This window comes from Nomascus leucogenys, chromosome 20, assembly GCF_006542625.1.
Source record: "Nomascus leucogenys isolate Asia chromosome 20, Asia_NLE_v1, whole genome shotgun sequence".
Taxonomy (NCBI): Eukaryota; Metazoa; Chordata; class Mammalia; order Primates; family Hylobatidae; genus Nomascus; species Nomascus leucogenys.
This window is the reverse complement of record NC_044400.1, coordinates 47081243-47101114: the sequence shown is the minus strand read 5'-3', so window position 1 is coordinate 47101114 and position 19872 is coordinate 47081243. Positions and strand designations below refer to the sequence as shown.

At 37.4% G+C, this 19872-nt stretch overlaps 1 protein-coding gene across 7 annotated transcripts in view; it reads left to right on the top strand.

The window, feature by feature from the left end:
- The window catches only part of WDR19 (WD repeat domain 19), a 98621-nt gene that overhangs the window by 20519 nt on the left and 58230 nt on the right, over positions 1–19872 (top strand). For all 7 annotated transcript variants that reach the window (XR_004027209.1, XR_004027211.1, XR_004027210.1 and 4 more), the window contains 8 exons: positions 553–633; positions 2072–2184; positions 2559–2732; positions 11567–11637; positions 12798–12970; positions 13059–13173; positions 14096–14202; positions 14953–15075. Coding sequence is in view for 4 of the 7 variants with exons in the window: in XM_030800832.1 (XP_030656692.1) it covers positions 553–633; positions 2072–2184; positions 2559–2732; positions 11567–11637; positions 12798–12970; positions 13059–13173; positions 14096–14202; positions 14953–15075 (957 nt within the window). In the remaining 3 variants the exon portion in view is untranslated. The remainder of the gene's footprint in view (positions 1–552; positions 634–2071; positions 2185–2558; positions 2733–11566; positions 11638–12797; positions 12971–13058; positions 13174–14095; positions 14203–14952; positions 15076–19872) is intronic.

Sequence of the window (19872 nt, the reverse complement as noted above, 5' to 3'; positions counted from 1 at the left end):
TTTCCTTTTTCTTTTTCTTTCTTTCTTTTTTTTTTTTTTTTTGAGACAGGGTCTTGCGCTGAAGTGCAGTGGCATGATCATAGCTCACTGCAGCCTCAAACTCCTGGGCTCAAGCAATCCTCCCACTTCAGCCTCCCAAAGCACTGAGATTACAGATATGAGCCACTGTGCCCATCCTTTAATTAAATTATTGAAATGAACTTTGTTTTGTCTGACTCAACACTCAGGCCAAAACAAATGGGTTTCCTTATTGTCTCCCATAACTAGCTGCTCTGGATAGCTGCAGCATCAGTTTCTGCACACACTCTGGTTTTAGTGTGATCTTTGCTGATGGTCCCTGTAAATTTCCCTCTTCTTCTTTCAAGCTTATTTATCTATTTAATAAGATATTTTCTGTTTCATCTAGAATTTCTAGATATTTGTGACAGCAGGATTTTCAGGTTCTTAGTCCAACATTAGTCAGGAATGAAAACAAGTTATCCGTTCTATTAATATTCAGAATGAATTTAAATATTGGGTTTGTTCATAGTGATGATGTTTTTACTCCTTTAGACACAAGTGAGATCAGAGCCTAGCAACATGCAGTTTTCCTTGATGAAGATGGATGACCGAACCTCTGCTGCTGAAAGCATGGTAAGAATTCTAATCAAATCCATGTGCAAATCATTTGGGTAATTTTGTGGAATGTATAATTTGCTTTTCTTGGATGACTAAAATAGTGATAAATAAATTAGGTCCATTGACTGTATTTTAAGCTAAGGTAGAGCTAGGTCTTTTAGTCCCTAAAAGTTGTTGTAATTGCTACTGACTACCTGGCATTACAGCAAATGAGGACAGCTTTCTGTTACAATTGGTATTGCTCTTTTCATTCTTGTGATAGCAAAAACATTAGGGGTACCTTGCAGAACAGAAGTATTAATTCATATATTATTTTTAAAATTTTTACTCTATGAGATGTGGTTAGCAGACCTCTTGAAGTTGTAGGTTTGTTTTTTTGTTTTGTTTTTTTTGAGACAGACAGAGTTTTGCACTTTTTATCCAGGCTGGAGTGCAGTGGCGCGATCGCAGCTCACCACAACCTCCGCCTCCTAGGTTCAAGCGATTCTCCTGCCTCAGCCTCCCAAGTAGCTGTGATTACAGGCATGTGCCATCACACCCAGCTAATTTTGTATTTTTAGTAGAGATGGGGTTTCTCCATGTTGGTCAGGCTGGTCTCAAACTCCCAACCTCAGGTGATCCGCCTGCCTCGGCCTCCCAAAGTGCTGGGATTACAGGCGTGAGCCACCGCACCCGGCCAAAGTTGTAGCTTTTGGTTAATACTTAGACGCATTTTCCCTGCCACATCTTAACATTCTGAAATCAGGATGATTTTCACAATCAATATGAATATATTTAATAAAGTAGTAGTTCTTTATTTCCTAAAAACCTATTAAATTGATAGTGACTTACAATTGAGAGCATCTTATAATCAAGGAAATATATAATAATGAGCCCAAATAAGTAATGTACTCCTTTTTCTCCCAAACATAATTACATCCTCCACTGGGAATCACACTTAAGAATTTACTTGCATGAGTAGCAAAGAGACACTAGTTTAGCCAACACTGACCTGCAGGTGATGGAACCAATGATGATATAAAAGCCAAGCTGGATTATCCACAGGAGTGTGGACCTATAATCCCAAATGGCTCAAGAGCAGAACAGCCTCTTAGAGTGGAAGAGTCTTTATAATCTAAATATGAATTCATTTGCAGTGGAACTGTCAGACTTACAATCCTGTATTGTGCAGTACTCTAATGAAAGGTATAGAAAATTTAAATGGACACTCCACAAAGGAATTGTAGTATATTTCAAAGGTTATATTGAAGATGTGTAAAACCAAGGACCTTACCAGTTTATATATTAGTAAATACATTTTTTTAGTCATATTATTGTACTAGTTACAGCATTTAGCACGTCTAAATTGGGCTTATTATTTTCACAAATTAGGTTCAGCTGTTGGATTTGCTTAATGGTCTTTTCATGAAGTACTAAGTAACTCATTTCACAGTCTCCTAATCTTTTCTGGCAGATAAGTGTGGTGCTTGGCAAGAAAACTTTGTTTCTTTTTAATCTGAATGAACCAGATAACCCAGCTGATCTTGAATTTCAGCAGGACTTTGGCAACATTGTCTGCTATAACTGGTATGTACAAAAAGCTCATTACAGAAGGACATCTGTAGGTTTTTCCTTACTAATTGTATTCAATTTTTGTTTGTAACATTCAATTCTATACATAACATTTTCTGATTCATGGTCTGTGATTTAGTATGCAGAACTACCTAGTATATTATCTGACACAAAGTAGGCCCTTGATAAATTATATTCTATAATTCCTTTTTTTTTTTTTATTATACTTTAGGTTTTAGGGTACATGTGCACAATGTGCAGGTTTGTTACATATGTATCCATGTGCCATGTTTCTATAATTCCTTAATTTTAAGGTACTTGCTAATTTACCATGTTGCCACTGATAGCTAATCTCCTTGTTTACCATATTGTTGCCTTCGTTGCTATAGGTATGGTGATGGCCGCATCATGATTGGTTTTTCATGTGGACATTTTGTGGTCATTTCTACTCATACTGGAGAGCTTGGTCAAGAGATATTTCAGGCTCGTAACCATAAAGATAATCTAACCAGCATTGCAGTATCACAGACTCTTAACAAAGTTGCTACATGTGGAGATAACTGGTAAGTTATTTTCACATATTTTTAGGAAAGTTTATATAGTAAAAAAGTGAATCAGCCAAACTTTGTTAGCTAATATGAATCTGGCAATCACATTTACGATTTAAAACGTCTAAGACTACTTTACTCTTGATTTTAATATTCAGGGCAAAAATATAAAACAAAGTATAGTTGAAAATCAATCTTAAATAGGTAGTTCTGGGTAACATGGAGTAAGCACACTCCACCGCATGTCTTCCACTGAGTACAGCTGTAAAACGTGAACAGAATGCATGGAGCAGATATTTAAGGACTCTGAAAAGTAAATAGTAGCAGGCAGATCGGAAAAGAAGATGGAATTTGAAGTGCCAACTAACCAGCATTGAGTCTCCCATTTGTCCTCTGCTGTCTCACAGCCAGGACTCAAGGAAGTCTGAAACCTAGAAGTAGGCACCAAAGCACAGAGAGAGCTTTAAGGAAGCTTTCTGGTTCTGGCTTAAGTTGCAAGAAAGAGAACTTACAATGCTCAAAGGCAGTTGGGGAAATCCCCTGGTTTTCTTTTTCTTTTTTTGTTCTTTGTTCTCTAATGCTCCAGCCACCAAGCAGTCTCCCCATGGCAGTGGCAACAAGAACAGTGGCACCAAGGACCCACAGGCACCTAAAACTCTGATGGAGGATAATCTTCTCTCCAATTAGAGGCTGTGGCTTCCAGAAGACAGGGAAAACCACTATTGCCTATTTTTCTCTCTATCCTCCCTTGGTCACAAGTGCTCGTACAGTGTGGGAATTATGTGGTAGAACAGAGTAACTAGAGATCAAGCATTAATAGACGACCAAAATAAGGAGCCCTAGGGACTAGAAAGTACTAGATTGATCACAGAGAGGAAGGAACTCAGGAAAGCAACCCTGTAAAGATATTTATGAACTCCTGGGTTCATCCTTAAGCTCATATGCATAGACTTATCCTAAACATATACCAAAGACCCTGTGAACTGAACTGAGACATAGATCATAGCCAAGGTCTTATACTAGCCACTGAGTGGGCCACAGAGGGACATAATCTGAATACCACTGCAAAGGCGTTGAAAACAGAACTGACATTGAAACCGTAAGCCACAGAAGCCTCTTTGAAACTTGTGGCCTGAACCCAGCCAGGTTGATGGTCTACTGAAACAAAAATATTAACCTTCTCCATGGGATTTAGATTAGACACAATCTCATAATTTCACAATGTCCAGAATATAACCCCAAATTACTTGACATATGAAGAATTAGGAAAATTTTAACTCGCTTGGGAAATAACAATGAAAAAACACCAATGCCAAGATGATGCAGATAGCAAATGTAGAAATGCTCCAAGAGGTAAGGCCTAATACTCTTGAAACAAATGGAAAGCTAGAAAGTCTCAACAAAGAAATAGAACCAATAAAGAAGAACCAAATGGAAATTTTGGAACTATAAAATGCAATAAATTTGATGGATTTAATAGCAAATGGAGATAATAAAGTCAGTGAACTTGAAGAGAGATGATTAGAAAATATCCAATCTGAACATGGAAGAAAAAAATGAAACAAAATTATTTGTCCCAAAGACCTATTAGACAATAACAAAAGGTCTAGTATTTGTGTCTTCGGAGTCCCAAAAATAATGGCTGGAAACTTTATGGCAAAAGACATAAACCTGCATATTGTAGAAGCTCAGCAAGTCCCCAAAAGGATAAACCAGAAGAAATCTAGGGCTATTCACATCATAATCAAACTGTTGAAAAATAAAGATAAAGAAAAAATCTTGAAAGCAGCCAGAGAGCAACATTTTGAATGACAGTGGATTTTCTCACCATAAAGTATTGAGGCTAGAAGGAAATGCCACAATATTCTTAAAGTGCTAAAATAAAAGCATTGTCAACTGAAATTCTTTATCCAGTAACAATGTATGTCACTAAATGAAAGCGAAATAAAGGCATTTTTAGATGAAGGAAAATGAAGAGACCATCTTGCTCTCTAAAAGAACTGCTGAAGGAAGTTCTTCAGATAGAAGAGAACTGAGAACAGAAGGAAATTTGGGACATTAAGAATGAAGGAAGAGCAACAGGAATGGTAAATATCTGGGTAAATATAATAGACTTTTTTTTAATTTTGAGATCTTTAACATACATGTGATGGTTTAAAACAAAAATTATAATATTACTCAGTAGGGTGTTTAATGCATGAAAATGCATTATATAAGACAACTATACTATAAAGGGGAGAGAGGGTAAAAGCTTTTGTATGCGATAAGACTTCTACATTCCACTTGAAATGGCAAAATATTGATTCTAAGTAGACTATGAAAATTTAAATATGTACATTATAATCTAGAGCAACCTCTAAAAAAACTATTCAAAGAAATATACAAAAGCACAATAGATAAATTAAAATGGAATACTAAAAAATGTTCAAATCTAAACAAAGGAAAGAAACAGGAATAAAAACAAATAAAAGACAGAGGGAACAAATAGAAAGCAAATAATAAAGCAGTAGACTTCAATTCAAACATGTCAACACATTAAATGTAAGTGAAAAACTTATTAGACATAGACTGTTAGAGTGGATTTTTTTTTTTTTTTTTTTGAGACAGAGTCTCACTCTGTTGCCCAGGCTGGAGTGCAGTGGCATGATCTCGGCTCACTGCAACCTCCGTCTCCCAAGTTCAAGTGATTCTCCTACCTCAGCCTCCCAGGTAGCTGGGATTACAGGTGTTCACCACCATGCCTGGCTAACTTTCGTATTTTTAGTAGAGACGAGGTTGTACCATGTTGGCCAGGCTGGTTTCGAACTGACCTCAAGTGATCCACCTGCCTCAGCCTCCCAAAATGGTGGGATTACAGGTGTGAGCCACCACACCCGGCCTAGAATGTATTTTTAATGACCCTTTTAAAAGGGTCATTGTAAGAAATTCACTTCAAATATAATGATATAACCATGTAAAAGGATGGAAAAAGACCATACAAATGCTAACCAGAAGATAGCTACTCTAGCCATCATTTACATTGATATGTTTGAACTTAGCATGGCATTTAACCTTGTATTAGGTATTATAAGTGATCTAAAGATGACTCAAAGTATATGGGAGGATGTGCATAGGTTATATGCAACTACAACATCATTTATATAATGGACTTGAGCATCTGTGGATTTTGGTATCCACAGAGGGATCCTGGAACCCAGTCCTTTTGGGATACTGAGGGACAACTGTAATGTATAGAACCAACTAGGCAGAAGGTCAACAAGGATATAAAAGACTAGGTCAGCACTATAAACCAACTAAACCTAATAGAACACTGCACCCAGCAGCAACAAAATTCACATTTTTTTCAAATGCCTATGGAACATTCACCACAATAGACTACCCTGGCTTATGAAACAGACCTCAGCAAATTTATATTGAATCATATAAAATATGTCCTCTGACCAGAATGGAATCAAACTAGAAGTCAGTAACAGCAGGAAAACCTCCAAACACTTGGAAATTAAACAACATATTTCTAAATAATCCATGGGTCCTAGAGCCCCAAAGCAATTAAAAAATACATAGAACTGAATGAAAATGAAAATATATCAAAATACGTGGGAGGCAACTAAAGCAGCATAGAAGAAAATTTATAGCACTAAATGTTTACATTAGGGGGAAAAAGGGCCTCAAATCAGTAATCTAAGTTTCTACCTCAAGACACTGAAAAAAGGAGCAAGATAAACATAAAGCAAAAGGAAGAATATAATAAAAAGAAAATTGTGAAATGGAAAATGAGAAAATTTTAAATATCAGCCTGACCAACATGGAGAAACCCTGTCTCTACTAAAAATACAAAACTAGCCAGGCATAGTGGTGCATGCCTATAATCCTAGCTACTCGGGAGGCTGAGGCAGGAGAATCGCTTAAACCCAGGAGGCAGAGGTTGCGGTGAGCCAAGTTCACACCATCGCACTCCAGCCTGGGTGACAGAGCGAGACTCCATCTCAAAGAAAAAAAAAATCAATTAAACAAAAAGCTGGTTCTTTGAAGAAAATAAAATTGGTAAGCCTCTAACAAGCCTGACAAAAATAAAAAGAGAATAGACACAACAAATCACCAATATCAAGAATGAAACAGGAGTATCCCTACAGATCTGAAAGCCATTATGAGAATAATAAAGGAATACTACAAACAATTTTATGCTCAAAATTTGACAACCTAGAAGAAATGGGACAATTCTTTGAAAACTGCAAACTACCAAAACTCAACCCAAATGAAAACAGATCATCTGGATTAGCCCTATAACTACAATAAAATGGAATTAGTGATTTAAATGCTCCCAAAAAATAAATCTCAAGGCCTGTATGGTTTCATTGAAGAATTTTGCCCAACACTTGAGAAAGGATTAATACCAATTTTTTAAAAATCTCTTCTAGAAAATAAAAGAGTAGAGAACATTTCAACTTATTTTATAAGGCTAGTATTACCTTTATACCAAGACCAAACAAAGACAGTGTATTAAAAAACAAAAATACAGGTCAATATCTCTCATAAACTTGAGCATGAAAATTCTAAACAAAATTTAACAAACTGAATGTAGCAATGTATAAAAAGAATTATACTTCATGACCAAGTGTGATTTATTTCAGATACTGAAAATATCAAATGGTTCAATATTTAAAAATCAGTGTAATCTAGGTCAGGTGCAGTGGCACATGGCTGTAATCCCAGCGCTTTGGGAGGCTGAGCCAGGAGGATCACCTGAAGCTAGGAGTTCGAGACTAGCCTGGGCAATATAGCGAGACCCCATCTCTAAAACAAAATAGCCAGGCATGGCGGCATGTGCCTGTATTCCTAGCTACTCAGGAAGCTAAGGTGGGAGGATTGCTGAGCCAAGGAGTTTGAGGTTGCATTGAGCTGCAGTTGCATCACTGCACCCTAGCCTGAACAACAGAGCAAGACCCTGTCTCAAAAAGAAAACAAAAAAAAAATGTAATCACTATATCAGAAGCTAAAAAAGACAACCATATAATCACATCAATTGACCCAGAAAAAGCATTGCACAAAGTCCAGCACACCTTCATGATAAAAACTCTCAGCAAGTTAGGAATAGCAGGTAATTACCTCAATTTGATAAAGAACAATATAGGCCGGGCACAGTGGCTCACGCCTGCAATCCCAGCACCTTGGGAGGCCAAGGTGGGAGAATCACTTGAGCCCAGGAGTTCAAGACCAGCCTGGGCAATATGGCGAGACCCCATCTCTACAAGTTGCCTGTAGTCCCAGCAACTTGGGAGGCTGAGGTGGGAGAATCACTTGAGCCTGCGAGGTTGAGGCTACAGTGAGCTGTGGTCGTTTCCTGTAGTCCCAGCAACTTGGGAGGCTGAGGTGGGAGGATCACTTGAGCCTAGGAGGTTGAGGCTGCAGTGAGCTGTGATTGTGTCACTGCACTCCAGCCTGGGCAAAAGAGTGAAACCCTGTCTCAAAAAAAAAAAGAACAACTGCAAAAAACCTACACCTAATATCATGCTTAATGGTGAAAGACGGAATGCTTGTCCCTTAAGATTAGGAACAAGACAAGAATATCTGCTCTCACTACTCTTAATCAACCTAGCATTAGAAGTTCTAGCCACTGCAATAGGCAAGAAAAAGAAATACACAGCACTCAGATTAGAAAGGAGGAAGGAAAACTATCTCTATTTGCAGAGGTCATGATCATCTTGGGATTTTCTACATAAAAATCTTGGAATTTTCTACATGAAAGCAACTCCTGGAACTAAAACTAATAAATGAGTTTTAGTTTATTTTTCTGCAAAAAAGCAACTCCTAGAACTAAAACTAATAAATGAGTTGAGCAAGATTGTAGGATACAAGATCAACACACAAAAATTAATCATATTTCTGTATACTAACAATGAACATTAACAATGAAAACAAAAATGAAAACCAATAGCATTTTCAGTCACTCCAAAGAAACTGAACTGCTGAAGTATACCTCTAACAAAGCCTGTACAGTGTCTTTGCTGAAAATTATAAAATGCTGATGAAACAGATCAAATTAGACCCAAATAAGTAGAGAGATATACTGTGTTCATAGACTGAAAAGCTCAACAAAGTGAAGATGTCAGTTCCCCCAAGTTGATCTATTGTTTAATGAAATTTATATCAAAATCCCAGCATGCTTCTTTGTAGGCATAGGCATGCTTATTCTAATATAGACAGATAGAGATAGATGATAGATAGATAGATAGATAGATAGATAGATAGATAGATAGATAGATAGATGTAGATAGGCACAGATCCTAAAATAGCCAACAGCAATCTTAAAAAAGAACAATAAAATGGGAGAAATCATTCTTCCCAATATAAAAACTTGTTTAGCTACAATCATCAAGACTATGTATCATTGGCAGAGGAAAAGACATATCAATCAATGGAACAGAATAGAGAAGACAGAAATAAACCCACATAAATATGCACAGTTGGTTTTTGACAAAGGTGAAAAATATTTCAATAAAAGCAAAATACCCTTTTCAACAAATGGTACTGGGGCAATTAGACATCCACAAGTGAAAAAAAAAAATTTCAACACAAACCTTACACCTTAATAAAAAATTCACTCACGGACTTAAATATAAAATGTAAAACATAGGAGGATATCTTTTGGATCTAGGGTTAGGCAAAGAGTTCTTAGACTTGAAACCAAAAGTACAATCTATAAAAGGAAAAATTGATAAAGTAGATTTCATCAAAATTTAAAACTTATGCTTTGTGAAATACTCTATTAAAGATGAAAAGATGGCCGGACGCGGTGCCCCACATCTGTAATTCCAGCACTTTGGGAGGCCAAGGCAGGCACATCACCTGAGGTCAGGAGTTTGAGACCAGCCTGGCCAACGTGGTGAAACCTTGACTCTGAAAATAAATAAACAAATAAATAAGATGAAAAGATAAGCTGCAAAATGAGAAAATATTTGCAAACCACATATCCAACAAAGGGCTAGTATCTAGAATTGTAAAGGACTCTCAAGACCCAACAGTATGTCGTATGTTTAACATCTGTGTATGTTATCAGCCCAACACTATGTTGATACTATTTTTGTTTACATGTCAATTATCTATTTACATATCAATTTATGCAACACAGAAATAATAAATTTACTTATATAGTTACCATTAAACAAAAACCCAACATTTAAAAAAGCGAACAACCCTATTAGAAAATAGGCAAAAACATAGATTTCACCAAATAATAACAAATACATGAAAAGATACTCAACATGATTAGCCATTAGGGAAATGCTAATTAAAACCACAATTAGCTATCACTACCCATCTATTAGAATGACTAAAATGAAAAATAGTGGTAACACCAAATGTGGGTAAGGATGAGGAGAAACTGGATTACTCATACATTGCTGGTGGGAACGCATCATGGTACAGCTACTCTGGAAAACAGTTTGGCAGTATCTTAAAAAACTAGACATGCGATTACCATATGATCCAGCAGTTAGACATCTGGCCATTTATTCCAGAGAAATGAACACCTACATTCAGATAAAAACCTGTATGTGAATGTTTATAGCAACTTTATTTGTAATAGCCAAAAACTGGAAACAATCCAGGTGTCCTTCAGTGGGTGAATGGTTCATCCATGCCATAGAACGCTACTCAACAATAAAAAGGAACAACCTGTTGATACACCCAACAACTTGAATGAATTTCCAAAGGATTGCGCTGAATGGAAAAAAGCCAGTCTCAACAGGTTGCATACTATATGATTTCATTTATATAATGTTCTTGAAGAGAGAGAATTATAAAAACAAAGAACAGATTAGTGATTCCCAGAGGTTAGAGATGGAGCTGGGGTCAGAAGGAAGGAGGTGAGTGTTTATAAAAAGGCAACATGAGAGATCCTTGTGGTCATGGAACTATCCATATCCTGACTATGGTTGTGAATCTCATGAATCTCATGTGTGAGAAAGTTACTAAACACACACACTGAGTACAAGTAAAACTAGGGACGTCGGAATAAGATTTGTGGTTTCTATCAATGTCAGTATCCTGATTGTGATATACACTGTAGTGTTTCAAGATGTTACTATTGGGAGAAAAGGGGACATGGAATCTCTCTCTATATATTGCCTCTTACAACTACCTGTGAATCTAAAATTATCTTAAAAGTTCAATTAAATGAAAATAATGAGGGAAAAAATGTAAGAGGAAAACACTGGAAGAGAAGAGAAAGGAGAAAAGGAGATTAGGAGGAAAGAAATGTTACAACTATTAGTTCCCAACATTGTACTACACAACTTTCATTTACATCAACTTATTTATTCTTATTACAACCTTATAAAATAATGTTATGCCCACATTTTTCAGAGCTTTCAACCTGATCCTTCTGATCCAAATTTAATGTTCTTTCTATACTATAATTCACTTCCTTTTGTATGAAAGAACTCTGGGCAGGGGAGAAAGGGAACACATTGTAAAGAGAAACCTGTATCATCTTTCAATAATTAATAGTACTCAGGAGAATATTTTCGTACCCAAATTTCTTCAGGACAATTTTAACCTCCTTATTCCTGAAGCTATAGATCAGAGATTAAGCCAGGCACAACCCTACCCGCCCCGCACCTCTGCACACAGTAAACAAACAACCAACAACAACAAACCCAAAAATTTAAAGATAAAATATAATGAAGTACAGAAATTCTAATATTTTCTTACCTTAACGCAATAGATCATTCTGTACATCACATTTTGGAGACCAGTAACCTATTCCATGGTTTATAGTTTTTTGTGAACTAAAACAGTTTTATATAAAGATCATACATATTTTTTAAAAATACATTTTTGTTTTTCAGCATTAAAATCCAAGACTTGGTTGACTTAAAAGACATGTATGCTATACTCAACCTGGATGAGGAAAATAAAGGTATTGATTTTTCTGAAGCAGATCGACATTTTATCGTTCCAGTTACAGAGAGTAAGGTTGTGTTTGTTATTTGACTTGCATTTGTTGTAGGAGGAATAAATTTTTTTTCTTTTTTTTTGAGATGGAGTCTCGTTTTGTAGCCCAGGATGGAATGCAATGGCGTGATCTCTGCTCACTGCAACCTCCACCTCCCAGGCTCAAGCTATTCTCCTGTCTCAGCCTCCCAAGTAGCTGGGATTACAGGCACGCACCACCACGCCCAGCTAATTTTTGTATTTTTAGTAGAGATGGGGTTTCACCATGTTGCCCAGGCTGGTCTCGAACTGCTGACCTCAGGCGATCCACCCACCTTGGCCTCCCAAAGTGCTGGGATTACAGGTGTGAGCCACTGTGCCTGGCCAGAAATAAATTTTAATACTCTTCACTACAGTTCCCTAAAATAGTCTCCTCATTTTAGTAATTATGTTGTCATACTGCTTGACTAGAAAGATATGTCTACTTTGATCCAGAGATTTATAGTGAATTTTATCCTAATTCTAATGTAAAGTATAAATTCTTATATACAGTCATGACCCACATAATGACGTTTCAGTCAACAGTGGTCCACATACATGGTCTATATTTGCTACCTTTTCTTTCTTTTTTTTTTTTTTTTGAGACAGGGTCTTGTTTTGTTGCTCAGGCTTACTGTACATTTTCTATATTTAGATATGATTCAATGTGCAAGTACTTACTGCTATGTTACATTTGCCTACAGTGTTCAGTACAGTAACATGCCGTGCAGGCTTATAGCCTGGGAGCAATAGGCTATACCATATAGCCTAGGTACGTAGTAGGCTATTTCATCTATGTTTGTGTAAGTACACTCTATGATGTTCACACAACAACAAAGTCACCTAATGACAGATTTCTCAGAACACAGCCCTGTTGTAAAGTGACATATAACTGTACTTTCCCTTTGAGCCACAGGGAGTGAGCCAATGCTCATATTCTTATGCCAATCCATGGCAAATTTCCTAGTCTAAAAAAAAACTACTTAAACTAGTAAGGAAAATATTTGAAAATTGTTATGTCTCTGGTAGCTTAAATGAAAATATTTGTTTGCTGCCTACAACGATATATTGTTTTTGAATAATCATTTATTTTGTCAATTATTTCAGGATTGGGTACCTTGTCCTGGACTGATGATGGCCAGTTGCTAGCACTCTCTACCCAAAGGGGCTCACTTCATGTTTTCCTGACCAAGCTTCCCATACTTGGGGATGCCTGCAGCACAAGGATTGCCTATCTCACCTCCCTCCTTGAAGTCACCGTAGCCAACCCTGTTGAAGGAGTATGAAAATGGTGTTATTTTTCTTTTATTTATTAGTAAAATTAAAATAAGTTTAGCCATTGGTTTATTACTATTTTCTCTATTATAGGAGCTACCAATCACAGTTTCTGTTGATGTGGAACCCAGCTTTGTGGCAGTAGGTCTTTATCATCTGGCCGTCGGAATGAATAATCGAGCTTGGTTTTATGTCCTTGGAGAGAATGGCAAGTCTAAATCCAGTTTATTCTTATCTAGCACATAATTTCTGTCCTTATTTGGGCAGCACTAGAAGTTTCTTTTAGGACCAAGTCTTTCACTCTTTTTTGTTCACATATCTCATTCTTAGCTTAAATGGTTTTGTAAGTCTTCTAAAAATTTGCGTAATTTTTAGAAAGCTTTTATTCTTTACCTTTGTAGTGAAGGCAGCATAGCATAGTGGGTAGAGTTTGAGCTTCAGAATTAGAGAGGCCCTGGATTTGATTTCCCCTTCTGCCTCTGTTAGCTAAGTGACTATAGACAAATGACTTTACACTTGTGAGCCTTACTCATCTGGAAAATGAGGATACTTCTACTTTTAATGGATCATGAGGAAGATTAAATAAAACAAAATGTGTGATCTCACTTGGCACAGTGACTTTTTTTAAGCACTCCTAAACCTAGTGGGTACTTAATAAATGTTAGTTCTGTCTCCCCTTTTATTCTTTGAATAATAGCTATTAGCATGTGAGGAAAACCTTGTTTTGTTTTTTCTTCCCCTGCCTCCACCCCATCACCTTTCTCCAATTCTAGGTCAGATAACCCTCAGGAATAGAACAAGCCTGAAAATTAACCTGTTAAACAGGAAACACCATTAAGTTTCTTGCCACTTAAGGTTTAATTCTTAATTGTTTTGCATATAATTTTATTTTCTATTACTTTGTTTCACGTAAACCATAATGGAATGCCTGAAGGCAAATTTATATGGCAACTAAGATTAAAATGAAATTTAATCTTTAAGATTCAATTTAATCATTTAATCATTTAAGATTAAAATGAAATTTTAAGTTCAGAATATTTTTGCAAAAGCACCTTTTAAAATTATTTGCAAGTATGTATGAGATAGTTTTACCAATATTTTAATGTGTTGGTTTTTAAAAATTGCTACAGCTGTGAAAAAATTGAAAGATATGGAGTATCTGGGAACAGTAGCCAGTATTTGCCTTCATTCTGACTATGCTGCTGCACTTTTTGAAGGCAAAGTCCAGTTACATTTGGTAAGTATAATTTTGATGTCCTGGAGACGTGCTAAGTTAAGTTATGATGAACAGCCTAATGTCTGATTGTCAAGAATATTGGTCAGGAAGCAAGGATGTACAGACTAACTAGAAAGCCAGGTGTGAGTAAAGGATTAAGAAAATGCTTCCCCTTCTATATGAGAAGTTCTGTTGACTTTCTAACCCTGTTCCCCAAAAACCTGATAAATACCAACAGTGCTACTCACAACATAGCCTTTAGTAAAACAGTAATAATAATAATAATTACCCTGCTGGTAAATGGCAGCTAGAAGGAACTATACATGAACTATGAAAACCTGATGGGAATGCCATACCTTTGGGCTTCCTGGAACGTGTTGACTCATATTCGGGCGTTTTGTGTGTGGGGGTCTTTGAAACCATGCCTGCTGAGTTGTTCAAGAGATGTTGGCACCTGTGAAGAGGGGGCTTTTAAGTCAGGGCATCTCTCACATCTGTTTCATGGCTCTTTACATCTGGGAAGACAAAGAAATTAACAATTAGATAGCTGCAGAGCCTGCAGTAAAGACTGTTCACACTAAGAGGGACATCTGTGCTACCTTGCTGGCGAGCCGTGGTTCCTGTCTGATAGCTTTCTGACTAAACTGACCTCTGGTAGTCTCGGGAGCCTGAATGTTTAGTTGAACTTGAATAAATAAAGATACCCCTAAATGTTGTATAGCAGGTTTACTCAAATAAATCTGTGAGCCATTATTATTCTTTACGTCTTAGATAGAAAGCGAAATCTTGGATGCTCAAGAAGAACGTGAGACTCGGCTTTTCCCAGCAGTGGATGATAAGTGCCGTATCTTATGCCACGCCTTAACTAGTGATTTCCTCATCTATGGTACAGATGTATGTATTGCCTTCTTTTTTAGAGAACATTGGGAATTTCTAAATTTTATTTTGTGATCTCGATCATTCCCTTTTCTTACCAGTCTTTTTTCTATATTGAATCCAATACAATTAATGAAGTTATCTGTGACTAATTATATACATTCACGTGTCTCTTCACAGTGGGGATACATTCTGAGAAATGTGTCATTGGGCAATTTCATCATTGTGTGGATGTCATAGAGTGTGCTTACAGGAACCTAGATGGTACAGCCCCCTGCACACCTAGCCTGTGTGGTAGAGCCTATTGCTCCTAGGCTACAAACCAGTACAGCATATGACTGTACTGAATACTATAGGTAATTGTAACACAGTGCTATCTAGACATAGACAAGGTTCAGTATATGTATGATATAAAATATTTAAAATGGCATGCCTGTATAGGGCACTTACCATGACAGAAGCTTGCAGGACTGGAAATGGCTCTGGGTGAGTGAGTGAGTGAGTGGTGAGTGAATGTGAAGGCCTGCAGCATTACTGTACACTACCATAGATTTTTATCAACACTGTACACTTAGGGACACTAAATTTATTTAAACATTTTTTCTTCAAAAATAAATTAACCTTAGCTCACTATAACTTTATAAGCTTTTAAATTTAAAAAAACTTTTTGACTCCTTTGTAGTAACACTTAGCTTAAAACACACATGGTACAGTTACACAAAATATTTTCTTAAAAAATATTTTCTTATATCCTATTCTATAAGCTTTCCTCTGTTTTTCACTTTTTTTAACTTTTAAATTTTTATAAAAACTAAGACACAAACACACACATTAGTGCAGGCCTGCATCGCATCAAGATCATCAGTATCACTGTCTCCCACCTCCGCATCTTTTGTCCCACTGAAAGGTCTTCAGCACGAATAACATGCATGGAGCTGTCATCTCCTGTGATAACAATGCCTTCATCTGGATACCTCCTGAAGGACCTGGTTGAGCCTGTTTTACAGTTAACTTTTTTTTAATAAATAGAAGTGCACTCCAAAATAACAATAAAAAGTATAGTATGATAAATACATAAACCAGTAACATTTATTATCATCATCAAGTATTATGTACTACACATAATTATATGTGCTATACTTTTATATAACTGGCAGCACATGAGGTTTGTTTACACCAGCATCAATACAAACTTGAGGGTAAGGCCTTATGCTCTGACATTATGACATCCATGATGTCACTAGGCAATAGGAATTTTTCAGCTCCATCCTGATCTTATGGGACTACCATCATGTACACAGTCCATCGTCAACCGAAACATTATGTGGCGAATGACTGTACATATATATAACATGCAGGTGGCATGACTTGTTAATATCAGTGGTTTTATGATTTTAAGCAATTTTGATGGCCTAGTGAAAAGCTCAGACTTTGGAGCCTGGCAAATCTGGCCTCAAACACCAATTTTATTACTTATAGCTGGTGCTTAACCCCTCCAAGCCTTGTTTTCCTTATCTGGGTGCTTTAAGGATTTAATTTGGTGATGAACATAGACAATTCAACTTCACATCTCTAATGCCTGCATTTAGTAGGCATTCAGCAAATATTAAAATTAATTGAATATTGAGAATCTGACTTCAATTTCTTGGTCCTTTGAACCATAGGTACCCTAAATGTCCAAATATTACAATAGCCACATGCACATAAACCAGTTATAGCATCTTATATTTGTAAACAGTTTTCACAGATTTTTCAAAGCGTATCATACCTGTTACCTTGTTCAGTCTGTAAAAGCATTAAGTTGTTAGAAAATGCTTTGTTTTCCACTTTAGCAAAATAGTGGCCAGGTGCAGTGGCTCCCACCTAAAATCTCAGCATTTTGGGAGGCCGAGGCGGGTGGATTGCTTGAGCTCAGGAGTTCGAGACCATCTTGAGCAACATGGTGACACCCCCATCTCTAATAAAAATACAAAAAAATAGCCAGGCGTGGTGGTGTGTGCCTGTGGTCCCAGCTACTCAGGAGGCTGAGGTGGGAAGATCATTTGAGCCCCGGGGGTGGGTTGCCAGTGAGCTGAGATCACGCCACTACACTCCAGCCTGTGTGACAGAGCAAGACCCCGTCTGAAAAACAAACAAAAAAAAACAACAACAAAGAAAAAGTTATTTACTATTTTAAAAGTTTCCACTTTCTGACATGAAATTATCATTATTATTATTGTTTTTTAGAGACAGGGTGTTACTCTGTCGCCCAGGGTGGAATGCAGTGGCACGATCATAGCTTACTACAATCGCAACCTCCTGGGCTCAAGCAATCCTCCTGCCTCATCCTTGTGAGTAGCTAGGACAGGTGCATGCCACCATGCCCTGCTAATTTTTAGTTTTTTAAATTATTTTTCTTTTTTCTTTTCTTCTTCTTCTTCTTTTTTTTTTTTTTTTTTAGAAACGGATCTCCTTGATTTTTTTTTTTTTTTGAGACGGAGTCTCTCTCTGTCATCCAGGCAATTCTCTGCCTCAGCCTCCCTAGTAGCTGAGATTACAGGCACCCGCCACCACACTCAGCTAATTTTAGTATTTTTAGTAGAGATGGGGTTTCATCATCTTGGCCAGGCTGGTCTTGAACTCCTGACCTCATGATCCACCCGCCTCAGCCTCCCAAAGTGCTGGGATTACAGGCGCAAGCCACCATGACCAGCCAAAACATTTTTTATATTTTCTTTTTATTTATTTATTTATCTTAGAAACCTGCTAATTAATTTTTTTTTTTTTTTTGGTGGGGGTAGAAACTGAGTCTCACTCTGCTGCTCGAGCTGGTCTTGAACTCCTAGTCTCAAGTGATCCTCCTACTTTGGCCTCCCAAAGTGCTGGAATTACAGGCATGGGACACAGGAGCCTGGCCTAAATTATTTTTTTGAAAATAACATGTTTTAAAGCATGCTTGTTGCCATATGAGAGACTTTTTAAAATTTATGTTTGACCTAAACTAGTAAGTCTTTGAGATAATATACATCAGTAAGGTAGGTCTCATATATCAGGTAATTTGGTGATATGGAAACATATGGAATAGTAAATTTGTATGACACTAATAGTTTATAGAGCCCTGATCTCACTTATTTTATCTCATTATCTATAAAATACACAGGGAAATTTTCGGGAGGAAGATACTGAAGATTGAGAGGCTAGCAAGTCTGTAGCAAAGTGGAACTTAAACTAAGATTTCCTGATGGAAAATCTACTCTTTCCACTATGCCACAGTGCTTTTGGAATAAGTGTAGTAGTCTGTTCATAAAGCAGCAACTATCCCAGTTTCATTCTTGAGTGATTCAGAAAATATCATGTTTTTTGGCAGCTTTACTGAAGTTTAATTGATATGCAAAAAAATGCACTATTAAAGTTATACAATTTGGATGGGCGCGGTGGCACATGCCTGTAATCCCAGCACTTTGGGAGGCCAAGGCAGGCTGATAGCCTGAGCTCAGGAGTTTGAGGCTAGCCTAGGCAAGATGGTAAAATCTCGTTGGTACTAAAAATACAAAAATTAGCTGGGCGTGGTGGTGCATGCCTGTAGTCCCAGCTACTCGGGAGGCTGAGGCAGGAGAATCGCTTGAGCCCAGCAGGCGGAGGTTGCAGTGAGCCGAGATCGCACCACTGCACACATCCTGGGTGACAGAGCAGGACTCTGTCTCCAAAAAAACAAATGAATTAAAATTAAAAAGTATACAATTTGATAGGTTTTGACATATGTATACACCCATTAAACACCATCACTTCAGTGAAAATAGTGAACATGGCCAGGCACCATGGCTCACACCTGTAATCCCAACACTTTGGGAGGCTGAGGCGGGTGGATCACTTGAGGTCAGGAGTTCAAGACAAGCCTGACCAACATGGTGAAACCCCGTCTCTACTAAAAATACAAAAAATTAGCCGGGCGTGGTGGCCGGCACCTGTAGTCTCAGCTACTCAGGAGGCTGAGGCAGGAGAATGGCATGAACCCGGGAGGCGGAGCTTGCAGTGAGCCGAGATTGTGCCACTGCACTCCAGCCTGGGCGACAGAGCAAGACTGTCTCAGAAAAAAAAAAAAAAAATCAGCTGGGCATGGAGGCGCATGCCTATAATCCCAGCTACTCAGGAGGCTGAGGCAGGAGAATCACTTGAACCCAGGCAGAGGTTGCAGTGAGCCAAGATCACGCCACTGCACTCCAGCCTGGACAACAAGAGTGAAACTCCATCTCAAAAAAAAAAAAGAAATAGTGAACATACTCATCACCCCCAAAAGTTTTCTCCTGCTCCTTTATGATTCCTCCCTCTCATCCGTCCCCACCCCACGCTTTTTCTGTAACTGTAAATGTAATAAATGTATATTCTAGAGTTTTATATAAATGGAAACATAAAGTATGTACTACTTTTTGTTTGTCTTCTTTTATTCAACATTAATTTTTTTGAGATGCATTACGCTGCTGTGTGTGTCAGTAATTCATTTCTTTTTATTGCTGAGTAGTAGTAGTCTATAGTATGCATATATCATAATTCACTTATCCAAGAATTATAGGTGAACATTTGAGTTATTTCCAGTTTGGGGTATCTACAAATAAAGCCTCTATCAACATTCATGTTCAAGAAACTGGCAAACTGTTCTCTAAATCGGTTGTACCATTTTACATTCCCATCAACAGTGTGAGTGTTCCAGTTCCTCTATGTCCTCACCAAGACGTGACATGATCAGTCTTTTTCATTTTAGCCACTCTAATAGTTGTGTAGTGGTATCATTGTTATTTTAATTTGGATTCCTAATGAACTAATGATGTGGCACTTAGC